General features: G+C 45.8%; 1 protein-coding gene across 1 annotated transcript in view; it reads right to left on the bottom strand.

Moving 5' to 3' along the window:
- KISS1R (KISS1 receptor) overlaps nt 1–24562 on the bottom strand; it is a 483392-nt gene that overhangs the window by 185610 nt on the left and 273220 nt on the right. Inside the window, exon 3 of the mRNA XM_073593503.1 lies at nt 15937–16072. Within this exon, the coding sequence (XP_073449604.1) occupies nt 15937–16072 (136 nt within the window). The remainder of the gene's footprint in view (nt 1–15936; nt 16073–24562) is intronic.

Below are 24562 nucleotides of genomic sequence, written 5' to 3'. Positions count from 1 at the left end.
CATGTCAGGGATATACAAGATAATACTGACATATAATCACACACATTGGTTGGACTTGATGGACTTGTGTCTTTTTTCAACCTCACCTACTATGTAACTATGTAACTGGGGTTGATTTACTAAAACTGGAGACTGAAAAATCTGGTGCAGCTCTGCATAGAAACCAATCAGTTTCCAGGTTTTGCTTGGCAAAACTTAATTGAACAAGCTGAAGTTAGAAGCTGATTGGTTACCATGCACAGCTGCACCAGATTTTTCACTTTCCAGTTTAAGTAAATCAACCCCACTATGTGGCCCTCATACTGAAAAGTTTGGACCCCCTATTCTAATGCCTGGATAACTATTCAGCAACAATAAAGGTTTAGCCTCACTTCACATCATGAAATGAATTCTGTAGAAAAAAGTAGTAGTAACTAAGATAGACATTCAAGTGATGGAGCTGTGCACAGATGGATTTATTATTAGGTCAGGATGAGCCCCCCCCCCCCGAGCATCCTGGCAAAATGCCCAGACAGTGTCCCTGCTGTTTAGCCTCAGCATCAGCACAGTAGGAGCAATCAGAATTTTGGAGTGCAACAGCCAGCCCCCCGTCTATTGTGCCCCATCCCCTCAATTTAATAAGGGGTCCCCCTGAAAAGCATGAAATGACAGTGCACAGTTGAGGGAACTCCTAGACTCCTCCTCGAGGTATCATATGACACAGCCGAAGGGAGACTGGGGATGCCGAAGTTTTCCTACTTCTGTGTCTTGCTAAATCTGAGGTCTGGTAAATGTGGAGGCATCAAGTTTTGGAAAGGAGAGGAACTGAGAATTCCTGCCTGGGGGAGTTTCTTTTGGTGGGGGGTTAAGGAAGGGGTTTGCTTTTGGAGAAGGGGGGGAGTTTCTTGTAGAGAAGTTTACAGAAGGTGGTTAATGGCAGGGATTTGCTTATGGGAGGGAGTTTGATTGGATGAAAGGAGATTTTCTTCATAATTAGGAATCTTTGCTGGGGGAGAGGGTGTTGACTGAGGGAGATAGTTTTGCTTTGGGGGGTCGGTTTAGAGACAGGGGTGTTTAATTTTTGGGGGGATCTTTGGGAGGAAGATATTTTACAGTGGAAATCTTTGCTTGGGGGTGGAGGGTTCTTAGGAGGGAGAGTTTTTTTATTCTTTCCCTTTTAAAAGAGATTTTTTAAAAATTTTACTTACCTAGGTGGATGGAGCATTAATCCAATGTTGCATCTGTCCCCAGCTGCTTCTAAGACCAACAACAGAGCGATTAAAAAACGCTGATCGCTCAGTTCTCTGCCTTCAGTGGGCAAGGAGTGGTGACTGTCAGTCCCTGGCTCTGCCCCCCCTCCCCCAAGCTCACTGGAATGCCAGGCTGTGGAGGGGGCAGGAACGGCTGGCTCAGAGTCTGCGGCTCACTGAAAGGCTGAGCGAACTACTGGTCCAAGCATCTGGGTAAATCTTGACTTTAAAGTTAGGATCTTTACACAGCCTGGACCCTCTCAGTGATATCAACTGACAGCGGGCTATAGCTGGCTATCGCCTAAAAATGGGTCACAAAAGTGCAGAACGAACTGCATTCCTCCCCAGGAGAAGTACAACCAAGCGGTATGCCATCCCTTCAGAGTGCATGCACCGGTGACATCACCAGACGTTTTCCATGTGAATATCTCTTAAACACCACATGTTTAGGAGATATTCACTGTATCTACAGGTAAGTGATATTATAGGCTTACTTGCAGGTACAAGTTAAAAATCTGGGTTTACTATATTAAGACTGAATAAAAGCCAACCATATTGACCAGGTGCAAAGGGCACCATCCTGTGGTAGGCAGTGCACAATATTTTTTTTTTCATCTCTTGAAACATTTCATAAAATTTCTTTGCCAGAAGGGGAAGGGGAAGGGGAAGGTACTGGCCCACTCCCTTATCCTTGCCATCCAGCATGCATGATAAGGGTCTGGCCAAATCTAGCCCTTAGTTCACCTGTGTGAATTGCAAACATATAGAGTTCAGTGCAAATCATGCATGGTCGTGAATCTCACCCCTAGTATCCAGCCACCCTGTTCCTGAGCTTAGGACTACATCTGATAAAAGAGTCAGAGCTATTGACAGAGCCAGAGGGCCAGGAGGTGTATTCAACAAGGTTGTCCTGATAAGGGACTAAACTGCAAGATGGAATGGCAAGACATACAAACATAAATCAGAAGAAACATCTAAAGACACTCAGGAAAATTGGAGATGTCTGGTTTGTGCTTCTATGCTTCTTGGTCTTCACTGTGTTTCAGTCTGCTCTGGGGAGGTCTGCAGTCCTGCTAACTGGTCTGATCTGCTGTTCACCCATTCACTCGTGTGCTGGGATCCACTTGTTGCCTTGTCTGATCCACTGTTCTAGCCAATATGCTCTTGTTCTGTATCCCAGCCTGCTTCTGTGTGCTCTGCACTACTTAGTCACTCTCCCTAGCATGGTTCCTGTCACCATTGCTGCCACTAGAATGCAATTTTGCTTAAATGCTTCTGCTAATGTGGGTTTGTATTCACACATTAGCGTATGTAAATCTAGGAATTGTAACCTGGGGTCAGTACGGGGGTAAGTACAACCTCTGTAAGGGATCCTAGTGTAGCACCCTCTTAGGTAGGTTGCTAGGATGTATATAGTTAATATAGTGTGGTCTCCTGCTTAACAGGAAACAAAGGTAAAATATAGTCGTTTTCCTGCTTAACAGGGAGACTGAATTGGTGTAGACAGGGAGTCCTGTGTGTTTAACAAGTGTTACTGCATCTTGCAGTGACTCATCTGTATCCAAGCAGTTTTGGAAACTGTTGGGTGGACAGGAGTGACTCATGCAGATCATAGGCATGAATATGGATGCCACCCCAGCCAATTGCAGGCAAAGGGGTCCTATGCATGTTGATCAGGGGTATATATATTCACTGAGGAGACACAGGAAGTGATCTTTGCTGGGAGAGAAGAGTCCAGTGAGGAGGGGGTGTCTTGCCCTCCTCAGCGCCTGCTGCCACGTGGCCTCAGGCTGGAGGCCTGGAGGCTGGAGAGCTGACCAATGTGTTCTGAAGAGCTGACTAAGGGAAGCCATGCCTGAGAGGATCTGTTTGTGACTCCTGTGAGTACAGACCAAACATCTAGGGGCCTGTTCTTTTGTGGGCTACCACCTTTGTGCTAGGAAAGTCAGCTACTGGGTGCAGCAGAAAGGGTATACTGGCTAGTGTCCTGAAGAGCAATAGTCTCATAGAAGAATTGCTCAAGAGTGCATGTTGCTGAAGATAGGAATTCCACAGAGAAGTTGAAGCAGTTGTCCTCCTTGTAATTAGTTGAATCTGGAGTATCCCACTATCTACCCTTCCCTATCCAAGTTCTCAAATAAACATCCAAAACCCACAAGACTGATTGTTCAAGAAACGAGCCTACATGTGCCTGGCTGTGGAAAATACTACATGCCTGGCTGAAGAGATAAAGCAAGAGCAAGAGTTTTCAAGCAGCTCCTACGGGGGCACCGCTACACTAGAAAAACACCAATTGGTCTACAGATTCTGCACCCAGGGGGATCCCACATGACTTGCTTACATGTAAGTTTATTTCATTAACCTTCCTGGCAGATTGTTGGGGCCATGAGCTTGTTGGAGGCCTTGCTTCTGGCTGATGATGCTATACAACTGATGGCTTAGGATTGAATCCTAGGAGGCAAACCAAGACCATATTATGCAGTTTCTGCAGGATCTTTGTTATGCCAGTCTGGACCATATACAAGTTGTTCTTTCATCTCCAGCTCCATCACTAGCAGCCACAGCATAACCTGTTGCAGCCGACACCTCCAGTCTTCTCCTCTCTGATGCCTTTATTCCTCTGGCAACTATAAGGCATGTCATGGGTTCACTAATCAGTGTTCTATTTACTTAGAACTTTCAACCAACAAATTCCAAACTGGTTGCTTCAAGGTTGCTTATGTAGCACCCCCTTAGCTGTGTTGCTAGAGAGCTAGGATTTTGTTTGTTTTGAAAGTGTAGGTAAATTGGTAAATTGTTCAGGCTTGGCTGACAGCCAAGCCTGTGTGTTTTTCTGGGTCAGGGTTTGAGTGACTCAGGGAGAGCTGGATGACTCACAGGCAGCATCACTAAGACCTCCCTCTACTTCTAGAAACTGGTAGAAGATTCTAGAAGAATGGAAGTAAAGGTGAGGAGAAGCTGACTTGATTTTTCTGAGGGCCTTGACCAATCCCCAACAGATGGGCCGGCAGGGGAAAGGCCTGTCAAATACTCAGGGTCAGCCCAGCTGGGGCAGTAGAGTTTGAGTGGAAGCTGGAGATGGAGTGTTAGGCTGTCAGTGGCCCTTGAGGGTTTGGGGGGGGGGGGGGTGAACTCAGGCCTGGGCTCAGGTGCGGAAGGGACATTCTTCATGACACACAGAGGTGTCCTGACCAAAGGCACAGGAGAAAAGTGGATGACAGCAGGAGAACAATGCTGGGCAAATCTCCAGGGAGCTAGACAGCCAGGTGGGCTGGTGAGTGTTACACTCAAGAGGACTGAGAGGCATACCTGAAAGAGCTGGGTGTAAACAGTCTGGGATGGATGCAGAGTCAGTTTGGAAGGACTGTGGAGTCTTAGCCAAGAGGGCTAGTGAAAGAGGCAGCTGCAGGCAGATGGGCTGGCAGTGCCTGCAGAGTTAGTGCTAAGATCAGTAGTCACAGGAGGAGGACAGCTGGACACTTGGACTTTTTGCGACACTACCAAAGGGGCCTGCGATCCCTGCCTGTAAAGGGGATTTGCTATGATCTGATTATTGCGCTCTTGTCAGACCATCCATACAGTGCCAGCTGGTTCTGGGAGTTGTTGTTCTACAAGCAAGATTGTGCTGGAGGTAGAGGAGAAGTGTATATACGGACTGTATATAGTTGTGTTCCTGAAGAATTCTACTTTTCTGATCAAGTGGGCATCCCATAATACCCTAAGCCCTATCCAAGTTCAATACCCCTAATAAAATACAAAAACAAAGCTGCAAGGACTGATTCTTGACTCCAGCCTGTTGTGGAAAATTCTGTGTGCCTGGCTGTGCAGGGTGAGAGATAATCCATTCATCAACGGTTCCTGTGGTGGTAGTGTGTCATGACTAATACTCACTGAGGCCAAGATGCCGAGAGCGGCTCGCCCTTACGACCACGCGCACCCAAGCCCCTGGAGATGAGACAGGGAGCAGGGGGCACGCGGAGGCACGGGCTTCCGGTAACTGAGGAATTCCAGGAAGGCCTGGTGGAAGTCTTTAGTTTCTGACCGGAGGTACACCGGCGGGTGCCGTTCAGGACTTGGGACCTAAGGAACAGGAAGTCCGTTAAGCAGGCAGAAGTCAGAACCAGGTTATCAGGCAGAGAAAAGCCCGTTATATTAGCAGAGGTCAGAACTGGGTGATCAGGCAGAGCAAGTCCGTTATCTAAGCAGAGGTCAGAAAGGTATCAAGCAAGCAGCGGTATCCGTAACACAAGCCAGGGGTTAGCACAGGTTTCCAGGAGCAGAAGGAGATACAGTGGTACAGGGAGACAGGAACAGCTAAAGACAAACTAGCAACCCGACTGGGTGCTGGAGCCGTCAGAAGTAGCTTCCCCGGCGCGCGCGTCAGCGTGACGCGCTACCGGGCACCCGCACGGGCGACAGCGCGCACACGGGGACTGCCGTGCATCCGCGCGCGCCGCACCATTGGGCCGCGAACGGGTGTACGTCGAAGTGCTAGTCCACCGCGCATGCGCCCCGGAGCCCGGCAAACGGAGGCGACCTGAGTCTCCTGACAGTGCCCCCCTCCTAAGGGTGGACACTGGACGGCCAGACTGGACATCAATTCCGGGTGATCTCAATGGAAGGCTTGAATTAAGCGTGGTGCATGCAGATTTTTCGCGGGCTCCCAAGAATTGTCCTCAGGTGAGTATCCCTTCCACTGGATCAGGTACTGCAGTTGCCTGCCCTTTTTTCTACAGTTAAGGATGGACTCCACCTTGAACTTGTTCTCCCCATCCACCCTAATTGGTGGGGGAGGAAGTTCTCCTCTTTCCGGAAAAGAGCTGGGCACCACAGGCTTCAACAAGGATACATGGAAAACAGGATGGATCCTGTACGTCTTTGGTAGTGCTAGCTCCATAGCCACAGGGTTGATGATTCTCTTGATAATAAAAGGACTGATGAACTTGGGTCCCAGTTTTCGAGATGGCACAGGTAATTTAAGATTAGTGGTGGATAACCAGACCTCCTCTCCTATATTAAACGTTGAATTTTCTTTCCTGCCCCGGTCATACTGTTCTTTGTAGTCCCCTTGTGCTTTCTGTAACACGTCTTGGATCCTCTGAAAATTGGATTGCAAAGAGGTTATCCTGTCATGAACTGCAGGAACTGCCATTTCAGGGATGTCGTTAGACAGAAACGTGGGGTGGAACCCGCAATTTGCCCAGAAGGGCGTTTGGTTGGTAGCTGCGTGAACGGAATTGTTATAAGCAAACTCCGCATATGGGAGAAGACTTGCCCAATCATCCTGGGATCCTGAGCAGAAACAACGGAGGTATTGTTCCAGGGTCTGGTTTGTCCTCTCCGTTTGACCGTTGCTCTGAGGATGGTAAGCTGATGAGAGGCAAACTTTGATATCCAGGGCTTTGCAGAGCTCCCTCCAGAATTTAGACGTAAATTGCACACCCCTGTCCGACACAATACTCTTTGGCACACCATGGAGCCTAATGATTTCTTTCAAAAATATATTGGCTGTGTTAACGGCAGAAGGGGTGCCCCTTGTCACGGAACGTCCCACACTCCGCTTGAGTGCTTCCGTCAGTATACCGCTTCCTAAGTTCTGGAACACGAGTCCAATGGATCTGGCTATAGGAACCCCCAAGAACTAGACAACACCAGTCTTGGAGTACATCAGGACTAACTCATTATTTGAGATATCACACACATTTATACAGCAGGCTGACTCAAAGCTAACCTAATTAACATGAGCTAATTTACTAAAACATTTACCCAGACCAGATGACAGATTTGTGGGCACCGAGCTTCACACAGTAGTATAAACACAATAGCTGGAGCTAATTACAATTGACAATACAAACAAAACCTAATTAACCTAATTAACATGAGCTCCAATAGGAGTCGTCCCGTCTCCTACATTGTATAGAGGACAATGTGATCAGCTCATTCAATTAACATAAACACAGGTAGTTGGAGTTGATAACACCAGCATCTCCTCACAGGATGTGTCCCAACAGTATAATTCAGTCTTATCATTCTAATATGGCATATAAAGGGTTCCAGAGTCTGTGTGTTTTGGGGGGACGTGGAGCTGAATCCAAAGTAACACCAACCCCAGGGTCCCCAGGCATACAGCTCACAGAGAGCACCATTCCCCCAAATGCTAGGGCCCATAATTGGTGGGCAAGAGGCTTGCGTTCAGTCCCCTCCAATAGCCTCTGTCCTGCGTGAGTCTGTCACACTCCTCATGAGCAGGAAATGAGCCATCTTGGAGAGACGGTCGACCACGACAAAAATGGTGGTAAAACCCTCCGAGGCCGGCAAGTCCACGATGAAATCCATGCACACGTCGGCCCATGGCCGTTCTGGAATGGGCAGGGGTTTGAGCAGACCCCAGGACTTAGCGTTTTGGCCCTTGTTCCGCTGGCATAGAGGACAGGAGGCCACATACTCTTTGCAATCCTGTCTCCACCCAGGCCACCAGAAGGAGCGAGAGATCAGCTCAGACGTTTTCCTCATTCCGAAGTGCCCCGCCAATTTATGGTCGTGGCACATCTTAAGGGTTAATGGCCGTTTCTCCCCAGGTACAAAAATTTTTCCCCGGATCCAAAAAAGATTCTCACATTTCTTCAAGGAATGTACCTCTGGTTCCGTACATAAGTTAGACGAGGACTTGATGGATGACATCAAGTCCGCCTGAGTCAGCCCGAAGAAGTTTTGTGGAGAGAGAATTGTGCTCGGTTCCGGTGTTCGGGGATCTGCCGAGAACATCCGAGAGAGTGCGTCTGCCTTCCCATTTTTTGCACCAGGTCTGTAGGATATGTGGAAATTGAAGCGAGAAAAGAAGAGGGCCCAACGGGCTTGCCTGGGTTTTAGTCGTTTTGCTGTTCGGAGGTATTCCAGATTCTTGTGATCTGTAAAGATCATCACTGGGTGTAGTGCGCCCTCTAGCAAATACCTCCATTCCTCTAGAGCGAATTTTATGGCCAGCAGCTCCCTGTCACCCACATCATAGTTTAATTCCGGCGGGCTGAGTCTCCGAGATGCAAACGCTACGGGATGTAGAATAGCTTTAGGTTCCTGTCTTTGGGAAAGAATTGCTCCTGTTGCGATTTCCGATGCGTCCACCTCTAGTACAAATGGCTGAGTAGGATCGGGGTGATGAAGAATTGGAGCGGAACTGAACAAGGTCTTCAATCTCAGAAAGGCTTCCTGTGCGGCTTGGGACCACCTGAAGGAACCGTGCTGGCGGGTTAACTGGGTTATAGGTGCCACGATGGCAGAGAATCCGACAATAAATTTCCAATAAAAGTTGGCAAACCCTATAAACCGCTGGACTCCTCTTTTATCAGATGGGGCCGGCCATTCCTGGATAGCTTGTATCTTTTGTGGATCCATTGCGACCCCATTAGCTGATATGATGAACCCCAAGAATTGTACAACCGATTTTTCGAATTCACATTTTTCAACTTTCAAATAAAGCTTGTGCTGTTTCAGTATGGTAAAAACCTTTTTAAAGTGCCCTTTGTGTAGCTCAGTAGTGGAGGAGAAAATGAGTATATCGTCCAGATAGACAACAAGGAAATCGTCCAGGTATTCTCGGAATATATCATTCACCAAGTGTTAAAATGTGGCTGGAGCATTACAGAGTCCGAATGGCATCACCAGGTACTCGAAATGTCCAAACCTGGACCTGAAAGCCTTCTTCCACTCGTCCCCAGCCCTGATCCTGACAAGGTTATAGGCACCCCGGAGGTCTAGTTTGGAGAAGACTTTGGCTGATCGGAACCGTTGGAACAGCTCCAGAATGAGCGGCAGTGGGTACCTGTTCTTGATGGTGATATTATGAAGCTGCCGGTAATCCACACATGGTCTAAGGGAACCGTCTTTTTTCCCAACAAAGAACATGCCAGCTCCGGCAGGTGAGGACGAGGGACGGATGAAACCCTTTTTGAGGTTCTCGTTGATATATTGTTTGAGGGTTTCCAGCTCAGTTTCCGAGAGAGGGAATATACGGCCAAACGGGACTTCCGATCCAGGCAGAAGGTCGATCGGACAGTCGTAAGGCTGGTGAGGTGGTAGGCGGTCAGCCATTTGTTTGCTGAAGACTTCTTGGAACTCAAGGTATTCATAGGGAACATGTTGGAGTTTATCTGGCGGAACAGTAATCATAGCACAGACTTTCGGAGCCAAGATGCAATGTTGAGAACAATATGGAGAGGAGAAAGATACCGCCTTAGTACTCCATTTGATCTGTGGATCATGAGCCTGTAACCAGGGCAGGCCCAGAATAACAGGAAAAATAGGAGAGTGAATGAGGTCTAGCCGTAGGAACTCTTGATGCCCGGAATCTGTGGTTACTAGAACAGGTTGGGTTTCCTGGGTGATAGGACCTGAACTAGGGAGAGACCCATCAGCCAGATGTATTCGTAGACCTTCAGCTTTGGTTTGCAAAGGGATATGCAGGCTGTGGGCCAATGCAGCATCTACGAAGCAACTGCATGCACCCGAATCAATGATGGCCGGTAAGCGGGTCTCCCCTTCCGGTAGCTGTAGAGAAACAAACAACATCACATAAGATTTTGGAGCATTGTTGTCTTGGCAATTCACTGAATTTGGCTGAAGGAACTTACTGGGTCTTATTGGGCAGTTGCGCAAGAAGTGTCCAGCTCCCCCGCAATAGAGGCACAAGTTGGAGAGTGTTGTAGTACCCGCTGCCGTAGGAGATGGTGACTGAACAGGCAGGGGTCTGGACGGCGTCCAAGCAGGGCATGGGCCTTGGAAACGCTCTGAGCGTCGCTCACGCAAGCGCCTGTCCAGTTTCGTGGCTGCTTGAATTAATTCTTCCAAGGAAGCGGGAGTCTCCATCCTGGCTAACTCGTCCTTGAGAAGTTCGGACAAGCCTTGACGGTACTGGTAGCGCAGAGCTGGCTCATTCCAGTTTGTGTTGGCCGCCCATTTACGGAATTCCACCGTGTAGTCCTCAATTGGTGTCCTTCCTTGGGACAGGTGGTGCAGGATGGCTTCGGCTGTAGCCATACGCTGTGGGTCGTCATAGAGCTGGGACATACTCTCAAAGAAGGCATCGATTGTGTTTAGCACGGGACTTCTCTGTTCCATCAAGCCGTGGGCCCAGGCTTGAGGTTCCTCAGACAGCAGTGAGATCGCAAATCCCACCTTAACAACTTCCGATGAGAAGGTTCTGGGCTGGAGGGCAAAGTAGAGGGAACATGTGTTTTTGAAGGCCCTAAATTTCTTACGGTCCCCTGAGAACCGTTCGGGTGTAGGAACCCTGGGTTCCGGGAGCACCATGACGACTGTGGGACTGGCGATAGCCTAAGGAAGCGGACCTCAACCACTGGGTGCGGGAGCTGCGGCGGCAGAAGGAAGTGACCCCGTAATCTGTTGGAGGCGGTTGTCAATCTGAGTATATCCCTCTTGTAGTTTTTGAACTGAGTCAGCCAGAGTGGAAACCTGCTGACACAGGATCTCCAAAGGAGAGCGCGCTCTGTCGGCCATGGACATCTGGCTGGTTTGTACTGTCACGACTAATACTCACCGAGGCCAAGATGCCGAGAGCGGCTCGCCCTTACGACCACGCGCACCCAAGCCCCTGGAGATGATACAGGGAGCAGGGGGCACGCGGAGGCACGGGCTTCCGGTAACTGAGGAATTCCAAGAAGGCCTGGTGGAAGTCTTTAGTTGCTGACCGGAGGAACACTGGCGGGTGCCGTTCAGGACTGGGGACCTAAGGAACAGGAAGTCCGTTAAGCAGGCAGAAGTCAGAACTGGGTTATCAGGCAGAGCAGAGTCCGTTACACTAGCAGAGGTCAGAACCGGGTTATCAGGCAGAGCAGAGTTTGTTATACTAGCAGAGGTCAGAACCGGGGGGATCAGGCAGAGGAAAGTCCCTTATATTAGCAGAGGTCAGAACCGGGTGATCAGGCAGAGCAAGTCCGTTTTCCCAAGCAGAGGTATCCGTAACACAAGCCAGGGGTTAGCACAGGTTTCCAGGAGCAGAAGGAGATACAGTGGTACAGGGAGACAGGAACAGCTGACGACAAACCAGCAACCCGACTGGGCGCTGGAGCCGTCAGAAGTAGCTTCCCCGGCACGCGCGTCAGCGTGACGCGCTACCGGGCACCCGCACGGGCGACGGCGCGCACACGGGGACCACCGTGCACCCGCGCGCGCCGCACCATTGGGCTGTGAACGGGTGTACGTCGAAGCACTAATCCACCGCGCATGCGCCCCGAAGCCCGGCGAACAGAGGCGACCTGAGTCTCCTGACATAGTGCTACACTTATATGATTTTTATTCTCTCCAGTAAAACCTTGGCATGAGCTTTTTCACTCTGGTAATGTCATGAACTTATGTCTTGCCCACTTTGTGAAAACCTCCTAGAAGACTTTTAATAATCAGGAAGAATTTCTTCTGCAGCTGGCACACTCCTTCAACTTCATCAGAAGGAGATGATCATTGGCCAGTATGTAGTACAATTTCATACATTGGCCTCAGAATTCTGATGAAACAATGAAGGCAGTACTTATCCAAATGCATTAAGGATGAATTGGCTGGAAAGTCCATCCCTACTACCCTGGAGGAATTGGTTGGTCCTTGCATGCAGATTGACGTTTGTTTCCAGGAGAAGGCCATCAAAAGGTCTACACTACGTTGGCATACTTCAGGACATTCTACCCCCAAATCACAATAGAGAAGTGCACTCAAAGTTGTAGTGTGCGACCATACCTCTACTGTGGCCAACTGTTGAAAACCTATCTTGTTTGTTCAGAAAACCCTTAGGTCTAGTTCAGCCAGAAGTAGGTGCCCTAGCTCTATTGCCTACAGCAGTAAGCTTCCCTCATTTTACCATACCCATTTTATCTGGTGGAGCCTGAACCCATATTAACTTTTTACATACATCGATTCTAGAGTGGCTGGAAAGTTCATGGAACAGTCTTTGGCTACTGAGTTGGGTGACAGCTCCATATTGCCCGTCAGGCCACATTTTATTGTGAACCCATCCTATGCCTTTGTAAATCTGAGTTTTGAATGACAAACTCTTTTTGTTATTACCTAAATCCACTTATACTTCCAGCATTAACAAAACAAGCTGTCAGCTAGTATAGCAGAATAGGAGGTGGGCGGCTCCCCTCTTCTCTGCATATTGTAAGAGTTTAACATGTACCCCCGCATTCGTTTCCCTGGGAGAGGGTGCATATCTGGGGGCTTCCTCATTTTAAAGGAAATTTCCAGGTGGGGATAGGGGCTTCAACAATGAGTTGAGGGACAAGATACCCACCCAATGTTAAATGGCACGTGGACTGGTATGGTAAAGGAAAGGGGAGATGCATGTTTGCTTTCTGGGCTGCTGCATGCCTGTATATTTTAAGGGAAATTCTGTGATGTTCAAGTTTTAAAGGATAAGTTCACTTTTTGCAAAAAAAGTTTTTTTTTTGCAGGTAAAAAAATGTGCATTTATTATTATTATTTTTTTTTTTGGTGCCTGTAAAGCATTGCACCAGCGATCAGCAGATCACTGGTGCCATGCAGATCTGCCAGTGTATCTGCTTGCCAGTACATCCCATATGGGTAAGCAGATACTATCTGACAGGAAGCATGAATAAACTACCACGGCACTCCACAGAGCCCAGTGCCCAGAGCCCTGTCAATTAGTGAAGTGGCCAGGTGGGTGGAGCCCTGCTCAACCACATTTTTTTAAAATTGTGAAAGCTAGCGGGGACGGAGAAGAACCCTGCTAGCCGTCACAGCGGGGATTGGGGTGGTGCGGGGGGGGTCCACTTGTAACATGTTACATGTTACACTCCTATTATGGGTGTAACATGTGACATGTTACAAATAGTGAACTTATCCTTTAGAGCCCTTTCACACTGACAGTGCGACCACGTTAGCGGTAAAGTGCCGCTAGTTTTAGAGCTGCGTTACCATCGTTTTAGAGGCGCTTTTCGGCTGCTAATGGGGAGCTTTTAACCCCCACTAGTGGCGGAATAAAGGGTTAAGGCAGATTTCAATGGGCAGGGGCGCTTTAGGAGCGATGTATACATCGCTCCTAAAGCTCGCCAAAGATGCTGCTTGCAGGACTTTTTTTAGACCCCTTTCACACTGAGGCGTTTTTCAGGCGCGAAAGGGCTAAAAATAATGCCTGTAAAGCGCCTGAAAAATGTCACCCCTGCCACACCAATGTGAAAGCTCGAGTGCTTTCTCACAGGGAGGCTGCTCTGGCAGGACATTAAAAAAAGTGGCGCGGGCGCTATTAACCCTTTCTTCAGCCACTAGCGGGAGTTAAAAGTGGCGCTAACGCGCCACACTTTTATGCCCCATACACACAGTCAGATTGGAAAATGTTCGATGGGAGCTTGTTGTCGGAAATTTCCTCCAGTGTGAAAGGGAAAAAAACTTACATTTAAATGCCCATCATTGCAGCCTTCTCAGTGCAGCCATGTCAGTGCAGCCATGTCAGTGCAGCCATGTCAGTGCAGCCTTCCCCAGTGCAGCCTTCCCCAGTGCAGCCTTCCCCAGTGCAGCCTTCCCCAGTGCAGCCTTCCCCAGTGCAGCCTTGTCAGTGCAGCCTTCCCCAGTGCAGCCTTGTCAGTGCAGCCTTGTCAGTGCAGCCTTGCCCCAGTGCAGCCTTGCCCCAGTGCAGCCTTCGATCCTCTGTCCCTGCCATCCTGGGCTTCAAAATCGCCGATCGCGATTTGAAAATGGCGCTGCCGGCGGCGAAATACACAGAGCCGGTCCTTGGCTCTTCCCGGCGGCTCTCGTTCACTTTCGGCTCCACTCGTAGTCCCGAGCGGAGCTATCCGAACCTAGCCGAGTAGGTTCGGATAGCTCCGCTCGGGACTACGAGTGGAGCCGAAAGTGAACGAGAGCTGCCGAGGACCGCCTCTGTGTATTTCGGCGCCGGCGGCGCCATTTTCAAATCGCGGTCGGCGATTTTGAAGTTGTGACAGCTCGGGATCGCAGGGGATCGGCGTATAACACGCACCTGCGATTTTCCCCTGATTTTAAGGGGAAAAAAGTGCGTGTTATACGCCGATAAATACGGTAACCACTTGACCTCTTGAAGATTTACACACCTTCGTGACCAGGCCATTTTTTGATAACGGGACTGCATTACTTTAACTGATAATTGCTCGGTTGTGCAACATTGTAGCCAAATAAAAATTATGTCATTTTTTCCCTCAAATAGAGCTTTCTTTTGGTGGTATTTGATCACCAATTTTGAAAAAAAACACAATTTTTTACTTTCTGCTATAAAACATATCCAATAAAAAAAATGTAAAAAATGTATGACAAATTTAGGCCAATATGTATTCTGCTACATATTTTTGGTAAAAAAAAAATCCCAATAAGTGTATATTAATTGGTTTGTGCAAAAGTTATAGTGTCTACAAACTATGTGATATATACTGGAATTTTTAATTTATTGAATTGTTTTTTTACTAGTAATGACGATGATTAGTGACTTATAGTGGGACTGCAATATTGCGGTGGACGCTAGGACACTAACTGACAATTTTGACACTTTTTGGGAACCAATGATACTAATACAATGATCAGTGCTAAAAATATACACTGTCACTGTAGTAATGACACTGGCTGGGAAGGGGTTAAACATCTAGGTCAATCAAAGGGTTAAATGTGTGCCTAGCCAGTGTTTTGCTGTACTGTGGGAGGTGCTTTTACTAAGGGAGGTAATCAATTTTATTCCTTGCTTTGTGGGGAAAGAAAATATACTACTTCCCCACTGACTGGACAGGGCTCTGCCTTGTTTACATAGGCAGAGCCCTGTCCTGTATAAATTCATAAGGATCGACACCTACTGTGTTTAATCACAGCATGGCCCGGATTGTGGGCGGTGCATGCACATCCCCTACCTGGAAGTGTCAGATTAAATAGGTATGTGATCTGGCGCAGCCGAACCACCTCGCCTCCGTATATTTAGGTTATACGGTCGGCAAGAGGTAAAATAAGAAACCCCAAAAGAAATGTAAACCCCAAAATACAACCCCTGAAACAAAAGCCAATTTTTTTAAAGGGACATTTAAAGGTGAAAAAAATGGTTTAACCTATAAACATGCAATAAATACCATTATACATCCAAAATAGATGAAAACCCCAAACTAATACCCCTGAAATATATAAAGAGAAGCTTTGCAGCCAAAAAGAAGTGTTTCATAGATGGGACACCATGATAAAATTGAATGCCAACATCAACTAAAGACAAAAAAAGAATAATAAGAACAAAAATTAAAGGCAGCAAAGGGGTTGGTTCCCCAAAGAGCTAGCAATCAAAGCACAGTTTCCTAATTGACTCTATTCTATCCCTATGTAGTTTAACAGCTTTCCCTACCTTCTCTTTACAACAACTTCCAATGCACTGACTTGATGGCTGCCCTGAGCACCCCCCTTCCTCATATAGAGGTGGCTGGTGCATATCAAAGCACCTATTATTGGTTCTTACCATGATGACCAAAGTTCAAAGGCAGTGCATTATCACTATAATGAATTTTGGAAGACAAATTGCCATTTTAGTTCAGCCAGTCTGCCACAGGAACCCAGCACTTTACCAACTGCAAATAACATCCCTATTGCCTATACAGCATTTGCTGGGGGGTAATTTATCTTGCATCACATGTTTATCCTTATAGCATTTTTAGGGAATGAAATATGAATGGAAGTATATAATTACCAATCCAGATTCCTATGCTGACAGTCGCAGCCACACGGGGAGTCCTCTGACGCAAAGATCGCAAGGGGTACACGGTCACATACCAACGATCCACACTCATAGCAGTTAAGGTCACACAGGTAGCTTGTACGGAGACCTAGAATAAAGCATCCAGAAGTGACAATAGAAATAAAAGTTCTTAAAATACAGAGGCAATTGGTATATATTCACTTTCAGCATACTGTACATTAGAATTCCTATACTTGAACATGTATTAGCTGTTATACTCTTCATATCACTCTTGACAAGAAAGTGAGCGTTACAGGAATGTGTTCCAGCAGAACTGTAGCTAGAACCCTGTTGTGGAGAGTGCCGAAAAGATACAATTTATACAGTATATCTCAACATTGCAAAGAAAAAATGTTAGACAGCACGTTAGACAGTATCATGATTGATACAATAGGAATACTCAGCTTATAATGTGTTTTTGTTTTGAGATAATAAGAAGAGAATTGTAATGACACCCCGAGTATGAAAGGGGTTAAAGCTGTTTAGAACATTCCATTTCCAAACACAAAGGCAGCTACCGAACACTCCAATCAACCGAGCAAGAAACCCATACGAATAATTCTTCCCCCCAAGTACGAGACGAGGCTCTGTACGGAGGGTCAAACAGGAATCAGACTCTTTATTAGAACCAAAAGTACAAGTCTTTATATACAGTTAAAGAGGAGGTTCCCCCCTCCTGCTCATATTACTCTAACAATACAACTGCAACCAGAAACCTAATTAACATGAGCTAGTTTACTAAATCATTTACCCAGACTAGGTGACTCAGAGACATGACCTTTAGGATAGACTTGTGGTCACCAAGCTTCACACATTAGTATAAACACAGGACACCTTCTCACAATAGCAGGAGCTAATTACAATTAACAATACAAACAGTGATCGCCCCCCTCTCCTCAGCCTAGTAGGTAACAAACTATAGTACGAGTTGACTGTCCTGCTCTTACCCAGTTCTAGAGGCCAATGTGATCAGCTCTCTCAACTAACATGTTGAGTTCAGAATCAAACAAACCAAGAATAGTCTTTACATATATCCTGGGAGATATTGTGGATAAATATTACTGTCCCATTTTAAGTAATCCAATCATATTCTCAGGGTTCATTCTTTTCTGGGTCACCCTGTGCCCAACAGTGACTCCCGTCACAAGAATTTACTATTTTTTCAATAGTATATATTATTTGGAAAATGATAGCTTATTAAAATGTCTCTAAAATCTTTGTTAGTGAAACAGGAATTACACATTTATTATGATTTACTGTGTATAAATATTAATCATTGAACTGGATGGACTGGTGTCTTTATTCAACCTTACTAACTATGTAACTATCATCATTTATAGTTGGAAAAATAACAAAAATCACCTACTAACCTCATTGCTTTTTAACAATCAGCTGCAGAAGTGGCCATATTTTATCAAAAATTGCACACCCAAAGAAATACCCCTCTAATAGAATCATTCTTTTTAAACTTGGCATTTTGTTGCTTTGTTGGTCAAACCTGGCTTAGAATTAGGGATGTTATTCAGGTTGCATGCCTTAATAATGGTCTGGTTGAAATATTAAAAGGAATCTCACACTGTGTTTTTTAAATAAAAATGTGTACTGTCCCGTATATCTGGGCTTCCTCTTCACAAACCCCCACTTTCTTTTGAATTATGCCAGGGCCCATGCTTCTGGCAAAGCACCTTGTCACCATGTTAATAAGGTCAAGTGCCTCTTCCCCGAAACCCTCTCCTGGTGGTTGTGTAGCAGAGGACTTTTAGGGGCACATTCATAAAAAAATGGTAAAACTAATTCCATACAGTTAAAAAGATCTGTTTATGGTGAATGGCTAAAAAAAAAAAAAAAAAAAAAAAAAAAACATACATATGATCATTATCAAAGGGTAACAGACAAAATTGCACATCTATTTTACAATGTACTTAGAAGTTAGAAGATGGAAAAATCCAAATGAATAACTCAACGCATTTCAGACCTTTTGTCTTCTTCTGGAGCGCATGTGGACAAAATCATCACGGTCAACTTCAATCCTTTAAAAAATTGTAGTCTATATGAACTATCATCCCTGCAGCATTAGGTATAGCATTCTAAGATCCATATATATCCAAAGGTGAACACAATGGATGCCAAAAAAAACACCATATGGGTTTGAATTATAAGTCCTAATGGGGGATACCATGTGTTGAAAAATAGGGCATGCATCAAAATATATGTGGATTTACCCAATGCATGGATGTCAGGCCCCTAAGGTATTGAATCATGGCAAACACATGTCATGCATACCCCAATAACTGACAGACAATTATATCATTGTCTGTTCACCTTTGGATAGATATGGATCTTGGGTTTCTATATTTCATGCTGCAGAGATGATGGTTTATATACAGTGCCTTGAAAAAGTATTCATACCCCTTGAAATTTTCCACATTTTGTCATGTTACAACCATAAACATAAATGTTGTTTATTGGGATTTTATGTGATAGACCAAAACAAAGTGGCACATAATTGTGGATTGGAAGGAAAATGATAAATGGGTTTCAACATTTTTTATAAATATATATGTGAAAAGTGTGGCATGCATTTGTATTCAGCCCCCCCGAATCAATACTTTGTAGAACCGCCTTTCGCTGCAATTACAGCTGCAAGTCTTTTTGGAGATGTCTCTACCAGCTTTGCACAGTTAGAGAGTGACATTTTTGCCCATTCTTCTTTGTAAAATAGCTCAAGCTCTGACAGATTGGATGGAGAGGGTCTGTGAACAGCAATTTTCAAGTCTTTCCACCGATTCTCAGTTGGATTTAGGTCTGGACTTTGACTGTGCCATTCTCACACATGAATATGCAGGGCTGTCTTTAATATTGATTGGACCCTGGGCAAACATTTTCTTGGGGGCCGCCCAGGTAATTTTGCCACCCCATTATTACACAGGACTCCCTCCCCCATACTACCCAAATCACTACATAGGACCCCCGTTCCCCATACTACCCCCATAATTACAGGACCCCCTCCCACATCATTACACAAGACCCCCTCCCCCATACTACGCCCATCACTACACAGGCACCCTCCCCCCATTATTACACAGGATCCCTCCCCCGTACTACCCCCATCATTACACAGCCCCCCATACTCCATTGCCACTCATTAACAATCAGCACACTGCTTTTTCTGCAAAAAGGAGGGTTATTGTTGAGGGTGGAGAAGCAGGGAGGGGGGTTATTGTTGAGGGTGGAGAAGCAGGGAGGGGGGGTTATTGTTGAGGAGGGAGAAGCAGGGAGGAGGGTTATTGTTGAGGGTGGAGAAGCAGGGAGGGGGGTTATTGTTGAGGGTGAAGAAGCAGGGAGGGGGGATTATTGTTGGGGGTGGAGAAGCAGGGAGGGAGGTTATTGTTGAGGGTGAAGAAGCAGGGAGGGGGGATTATTGTTGGGGGTGGAGAAGCAGGGAGGGAGGTTATTGTTGAGGGTGGAGAAGCAGGGAGGGGGGGTTATTGTTGAGGGTGGAGAAGCAGGGAGAGGGTTATTGTTGAGAGTGGAGAAGCAGGGAGGGGAGTTATTGTTGAGGGTGGAGAAGCAGGGAGGGGAGTTATTGTTGCGTGTGGAGAATAGGGATGAACCGAACACCCCCCATTTCGGTTAGCACCAGAACCTGCGAACGGACCGAATTTGCACAAACGTTAGAACCCCATTGACGTCTATGGGACTCGAACGTTCAAAATCAAAAGGTAATTTTAAAGGCTAATTTTAAAGGCTAATTTGCATGGTATTGTCCTAAAAAGGGTTTGGGGACCTGGGTCCTGCCCCAGGGGACATTTATCAATGCAAAAAAAAGTTTTAAAAACGGCTGTTTTTTCGGGAGCAGTGATTTTAATGATGCTTAAAGTAAAAAAAAAAAGTGAAATATTCCTTTAAATATCGTACCTGGGGGGTGTCTATATTATGCCAGTAAAGTGGCGCATGTTTCCTGTGCTTAGAACAGTCCCTGCACAAAATTACATTTTTAAAGGAATAAAAGTCATTTAAAACTGCTTGCGGCTTTAATGTAATGTCGGGTCCTGGCAATATGGATGAAAATCAGTGAGACAAATGGCATGGGTACCTCCCAGTCCATTACCAGGGCCTTTAGGTCTTGTATGGATATTAAGGGGAACCCTGCACCCAAATTAAAAAAAGGAAAGGCGTGGGGCCACCAGGCCCTATATACTCTGAACAGCAGTATACAGGCGGTGCAAACAAGACAGGGACTGTAGGTTTGTTGTTAAGTAGAATCTGTTTGTAATTTTGAACTGGTACTTTTTTTTTAATAAAAAAAGATATTTTTATTTTAGAAAATTATTCTCATTATATATATCATTCATGCATTTTGTTCAATAAAACGTTTCACATAGAGTATACATGCCTATTCCTACACTTGTGCACTATTCTGTGTCATTCTTGTATATTCACTTCTGTATCATATCACTCTATCTTCTCTTCCTTTTTCCCTCCCCTCCCCCCCCCTCCAATCTCATGGCTACATCCATCACCTGTGTTTCCTATTATTTATTCACCACATTCGATTTTCCCCTTTATTCCCTCACTGGTGCTCTCTCCTGTCTATATATTCAACCCTTATTCCTCCAAGCCATTCTTTTCCTCCCCTCTCTGCCTTTTTCTCTCCTACTCCTCCTCCCTGGCTCTACATCTGAAGTCTTTCCACTATCAGTTGATGTGGTGCTAAATCCGCATCCCCCAACCATGATTGCCATATAGTATCAAATTTACCCTTTTCTCTCTTATGGCTATACGTCAATCGCTCTATAGGAAGCAGAGAATTTACATAAGAGATCCACTGCTTCCCTGTGGGTACCGCTGGGGCCATCCAGTATTTTGCAATAAATTTTCTAGCTAGGTACATCAATCTAGTTAACATGTAGTACATTCCTTTTGGGAACATTTCTGTATCTATAGCTCCAAGCAAGTACACTACCGGGTTTAGGGGGACAGGAACTAGCGCTAGTCTAGTAATGCACTGGGAAACTTCTTCCCAGTACCTGTGTAGTTTTGGTCACCTCCAAATTAGGTGTATAAAGTCTCCTTCATATATTCTACATTTGGGACACAGAGGGGAGTCTCTTCCTCCCCATTTATATAGCTGCACTGGTGTTCTTTAAGCCCTATGCAAAATAAATAATTGTGACAATCTATGGGATGCGGATACCCATACCGCTGGAATAGATTCAAGTGCCATTTCCCACTGGTTTTCATCTATCTCCCCTATGTCTTCCACCCATTTATTTCGACATTTTAACGAGGCATGGTCCTGGATTGAAGACAGCAATTCCCTATAAATTTTTGATGTTAATCCTTTCCTAGTGTCTGCTACAAGGACTTCTCTCAGCAGGGATGATGTTGATACTATCAGAGGGTACGTTGTTTGTTGTGCCTGCAATGCATGACGGAGTTGGAGATATTGATAGAAGCTCCTGGGGTTTAACTGAAATTCCCTACATAGTTGTTCATATGTCTTTAACGCCTCCCCCTGGTATAGTTGCGCAAAGAACCAGATCCCTCTTTCTTTCTATAGGGTAAAACCTTGCAGTTCTTGTACCTCTGGGTATCTTTTATTGTGCCATATCGGTGTAAAGGGGAGTACACCCGTTATTTTCAGTGCTTTCCGGATCTCCCCCCATACCCTTTTAAGAAAAGTGCTTGTAGGTTCTGAACCATTCATGCTTGGCAAATCCATCTCCATATGGGAGGCCGCCTTTAGTGCAGGGTCTGATATGGTCACCAATTTACATATAGGGTCCTCATTTCCTTCCCACCCCCAACCTGCCATCTGCTGTAGCTGTGAGGCCAAAAAATAAATTTTAGAGTGGGGTACTGCCAATCCTCCTCTATCCTTTCCATATTGCAATGTGGCTAAACTGATCCTAGCTGTCTTTTTTTTCCATATTAGTTCCCTCATCAGTGTGTCGATTTGCTTGAACCATTTATTTGAAATCCACATTGGTGAATTGTGGAAGACATATAGTTGCTGTGGGGCCCATACCATTTTTATTAAATTTGCTCGTCCTATTACTGATAATGGAAGCCTGCACCAGCTGTTACATTTCACTTTCTGTCTAACCAACAGTGGACCCAGATTTAGCTGAAGATACTCAGCGGGATACTATAACTATTTGTTCCGCCCCCTCTGGTAACTATTTCTTCATCTGATCTATGGACATTAAAGTTGATTTTGACCAATTGATGATAAAACCTGAGAAGCCTCCAAAATCCCCTATTATCTCCATCACTGCTCGCAATGAGGCGGCTGTATCGCCTAAATATATAAGCGCATAAACTGCATATAAAGATATCTTTTCTTCCCTCTGGCCTCTACGGAACCCTACTACCTCTGGTAAATTGCGGATCAGTATGGCCAAAGGCTCCATCGCCAGGGCGAACAGCAATGGAGACAATGGGCATCCCTGTTGGGTACCTCTATGTAACTCAAATGGAGAGGAAAGGTTATTGTTGATACGCAGTCTGGCTCTAGGCTTAGAATAAAGCACCTTTATCCATGCTATAAATCTATTCCCCACTCCAAATCTCTCCAGTATTTCCAGGAGGTAGGGCCACTCCACACTATCAAACGTCTTTGCAGCGTCAAGTGACAGAATGGCCCTACCCCCCGGGTTATCCCTACCAACTACTTGGGATAGCCTCTTAGCCAGGACTCTAGCAATAAGCTTGACATCTGCGTTCAGTAAGGATACTGGGCGATAGGAGTCTACTAGAAGCCTATCTTTTCCTGGTTTTGGGAGTACTGTTATTATTGCCTCTTGCATACTATCTGGTAGGCTACCCACTTCCTCTGCCTCCGTTATAGCCTGCAGTAGGGGTGTTAGGAGGTCCTCTCTATAGTGGGAGTATACCTCTACCGGTATCCCATCTGGTCCTGGGGATTTATGGTGTATAGCCCCCTCTAATGCCTCTGTCAGTTCTGCTAATGTGATTGGGGAATTCAACATTTCCCTGTCTGCCTCAGATACCCGTGGAAACGGGCAGGCTTGTAAGAACAGTTCCAATTCAGATGGAGTATAGCCAGTTTTAGAGGAGTATAAATCTTTATAGAACCGCTGAAAGTTATTTAAAATATCCAGACTAAGGGTCTGCTTCTCCCCGGATTCTGCCCTCACAGCTGAGATATTAGTGGATTCCCTCTGTTCTCTAGCTATGAGAGCAAGAAGACGGCCAGTATTTTCCCCCTCTTCAAAATAGCTCGGTTGCTGGAAATATCTCCTCTTCTCCACTGCGGACAACAAAACCGAATTATACATTGTTTGTGCCTCCCTCCAGGAGTCATGATTAGATGGATGGAGATGGATCAGCTATTAGGGCCTGTTCTCTTTCTTTCAGTTCATCCCGTACCCTACTCTCCCATTCCCTGAACCGAGTTTTAATTCCCACAATCTCTCTGATAAGGCATCCCCTTAAGAATGCCTTAAGTGTATCCCATACTACTGCTGCACTGGAAGATCCCCCATTAAAGTGCAGAAATTCCCGCAGTGCCCCCCTCGTTTTGTCTACGGACGGGAGCAGGGATAACCAAAAGGGTTCACTTTCCACAATGGGTGGCTCGATGTTCCAGTAACATCCAGCCGTACCCAAAATGGCGAGTGATCAGATAGTATACGCGGCTCATAGGCCGAATCTACCACCCGCTGCATAAGTGCATCATTCCCTAAACCTAGGTCAATACGGGAGAGTCCGTCATGTGTTGCTGAATAGCAGGAATAACATTTGTCCTCTTCATGTCTCTCTCGCCAAACATCACGGAGTCCCAGTTCCAGAAGTAGGGAGGCAAAAGCTGTCTTACCAGCTGTCTGTCTCACCACTCTTGATATCAAGGACATTCTATCCTGGGAATTGTCCAGGGTATTATTATAGTCTCCCAGTGCTAATATCGGTACATCTGGGTGTTGGGCCATAAGTTGCGCTAAACTTCTAAGAGGGGCTGTTGAGAATGGCGGAGGAATATACACTGAGGCAATAATACATACTAGTCCATTGAGTTTGCAGTACAGGAAAACAAATTTTCCCTCCTTGTCCACCTTCTGTTGAATGCACTCAAAGGAGACATCCTTGGAGACCATTACACTAACTAACCTCGAATATGAGGTGTACATAGAATGGAACTGTATCGGATATTTCCATGAGTACAGAAGGTGGACAGAGTTGGGGCACATGGGTTTCCTGTATACAAATTATCTGGGGTTTCATTTTATCAAAATATTTGAACATTGCACTTTTCTTGTCCCTATCCCCCAATTCCCTCAATTCCTTCCATGTCATTAATTTTGTATCCCTTTTCTTCACATTACTCATTAAGAGAGACAAATCAGGGACTGTGCTAGGTAAAACCAAAAATAATAACAGAAAAGGCGAAACAAGACACATTTACCCTTCTGGGTATCGTCAATCCCTAGGACCCTTCCAGCATATATTACATATCTATATACATTCCCCATTTTTTCCCGCTTATCGGTGGTGAGGCATAAAAATCATATGTAATAACACTTGTGTTTGTGATATCTTCCACTATTCTTTTGTG

The sequence above is a fragment of the Aquarana catesbeiana genome, linkage group LG01 (genome assembly GCF_042186555.1).
Source record: "Aquarana catesbeiana isolate 2022-GZ linkage group LG01, ASM4218655v1, whole genome shotgun sequence".
Taxonomy (NCBI): Eukaryota; Metazoa; Chordata; class Amphibia; order Anura; family Ranidae; genus Aquarana; species Aquarana catesbeiana.
The sequence above is the reverse complement of the archived record's forward strand: the minus strand, read 5'-3'. Positions and strand labels throughout refer to the sequence as shown.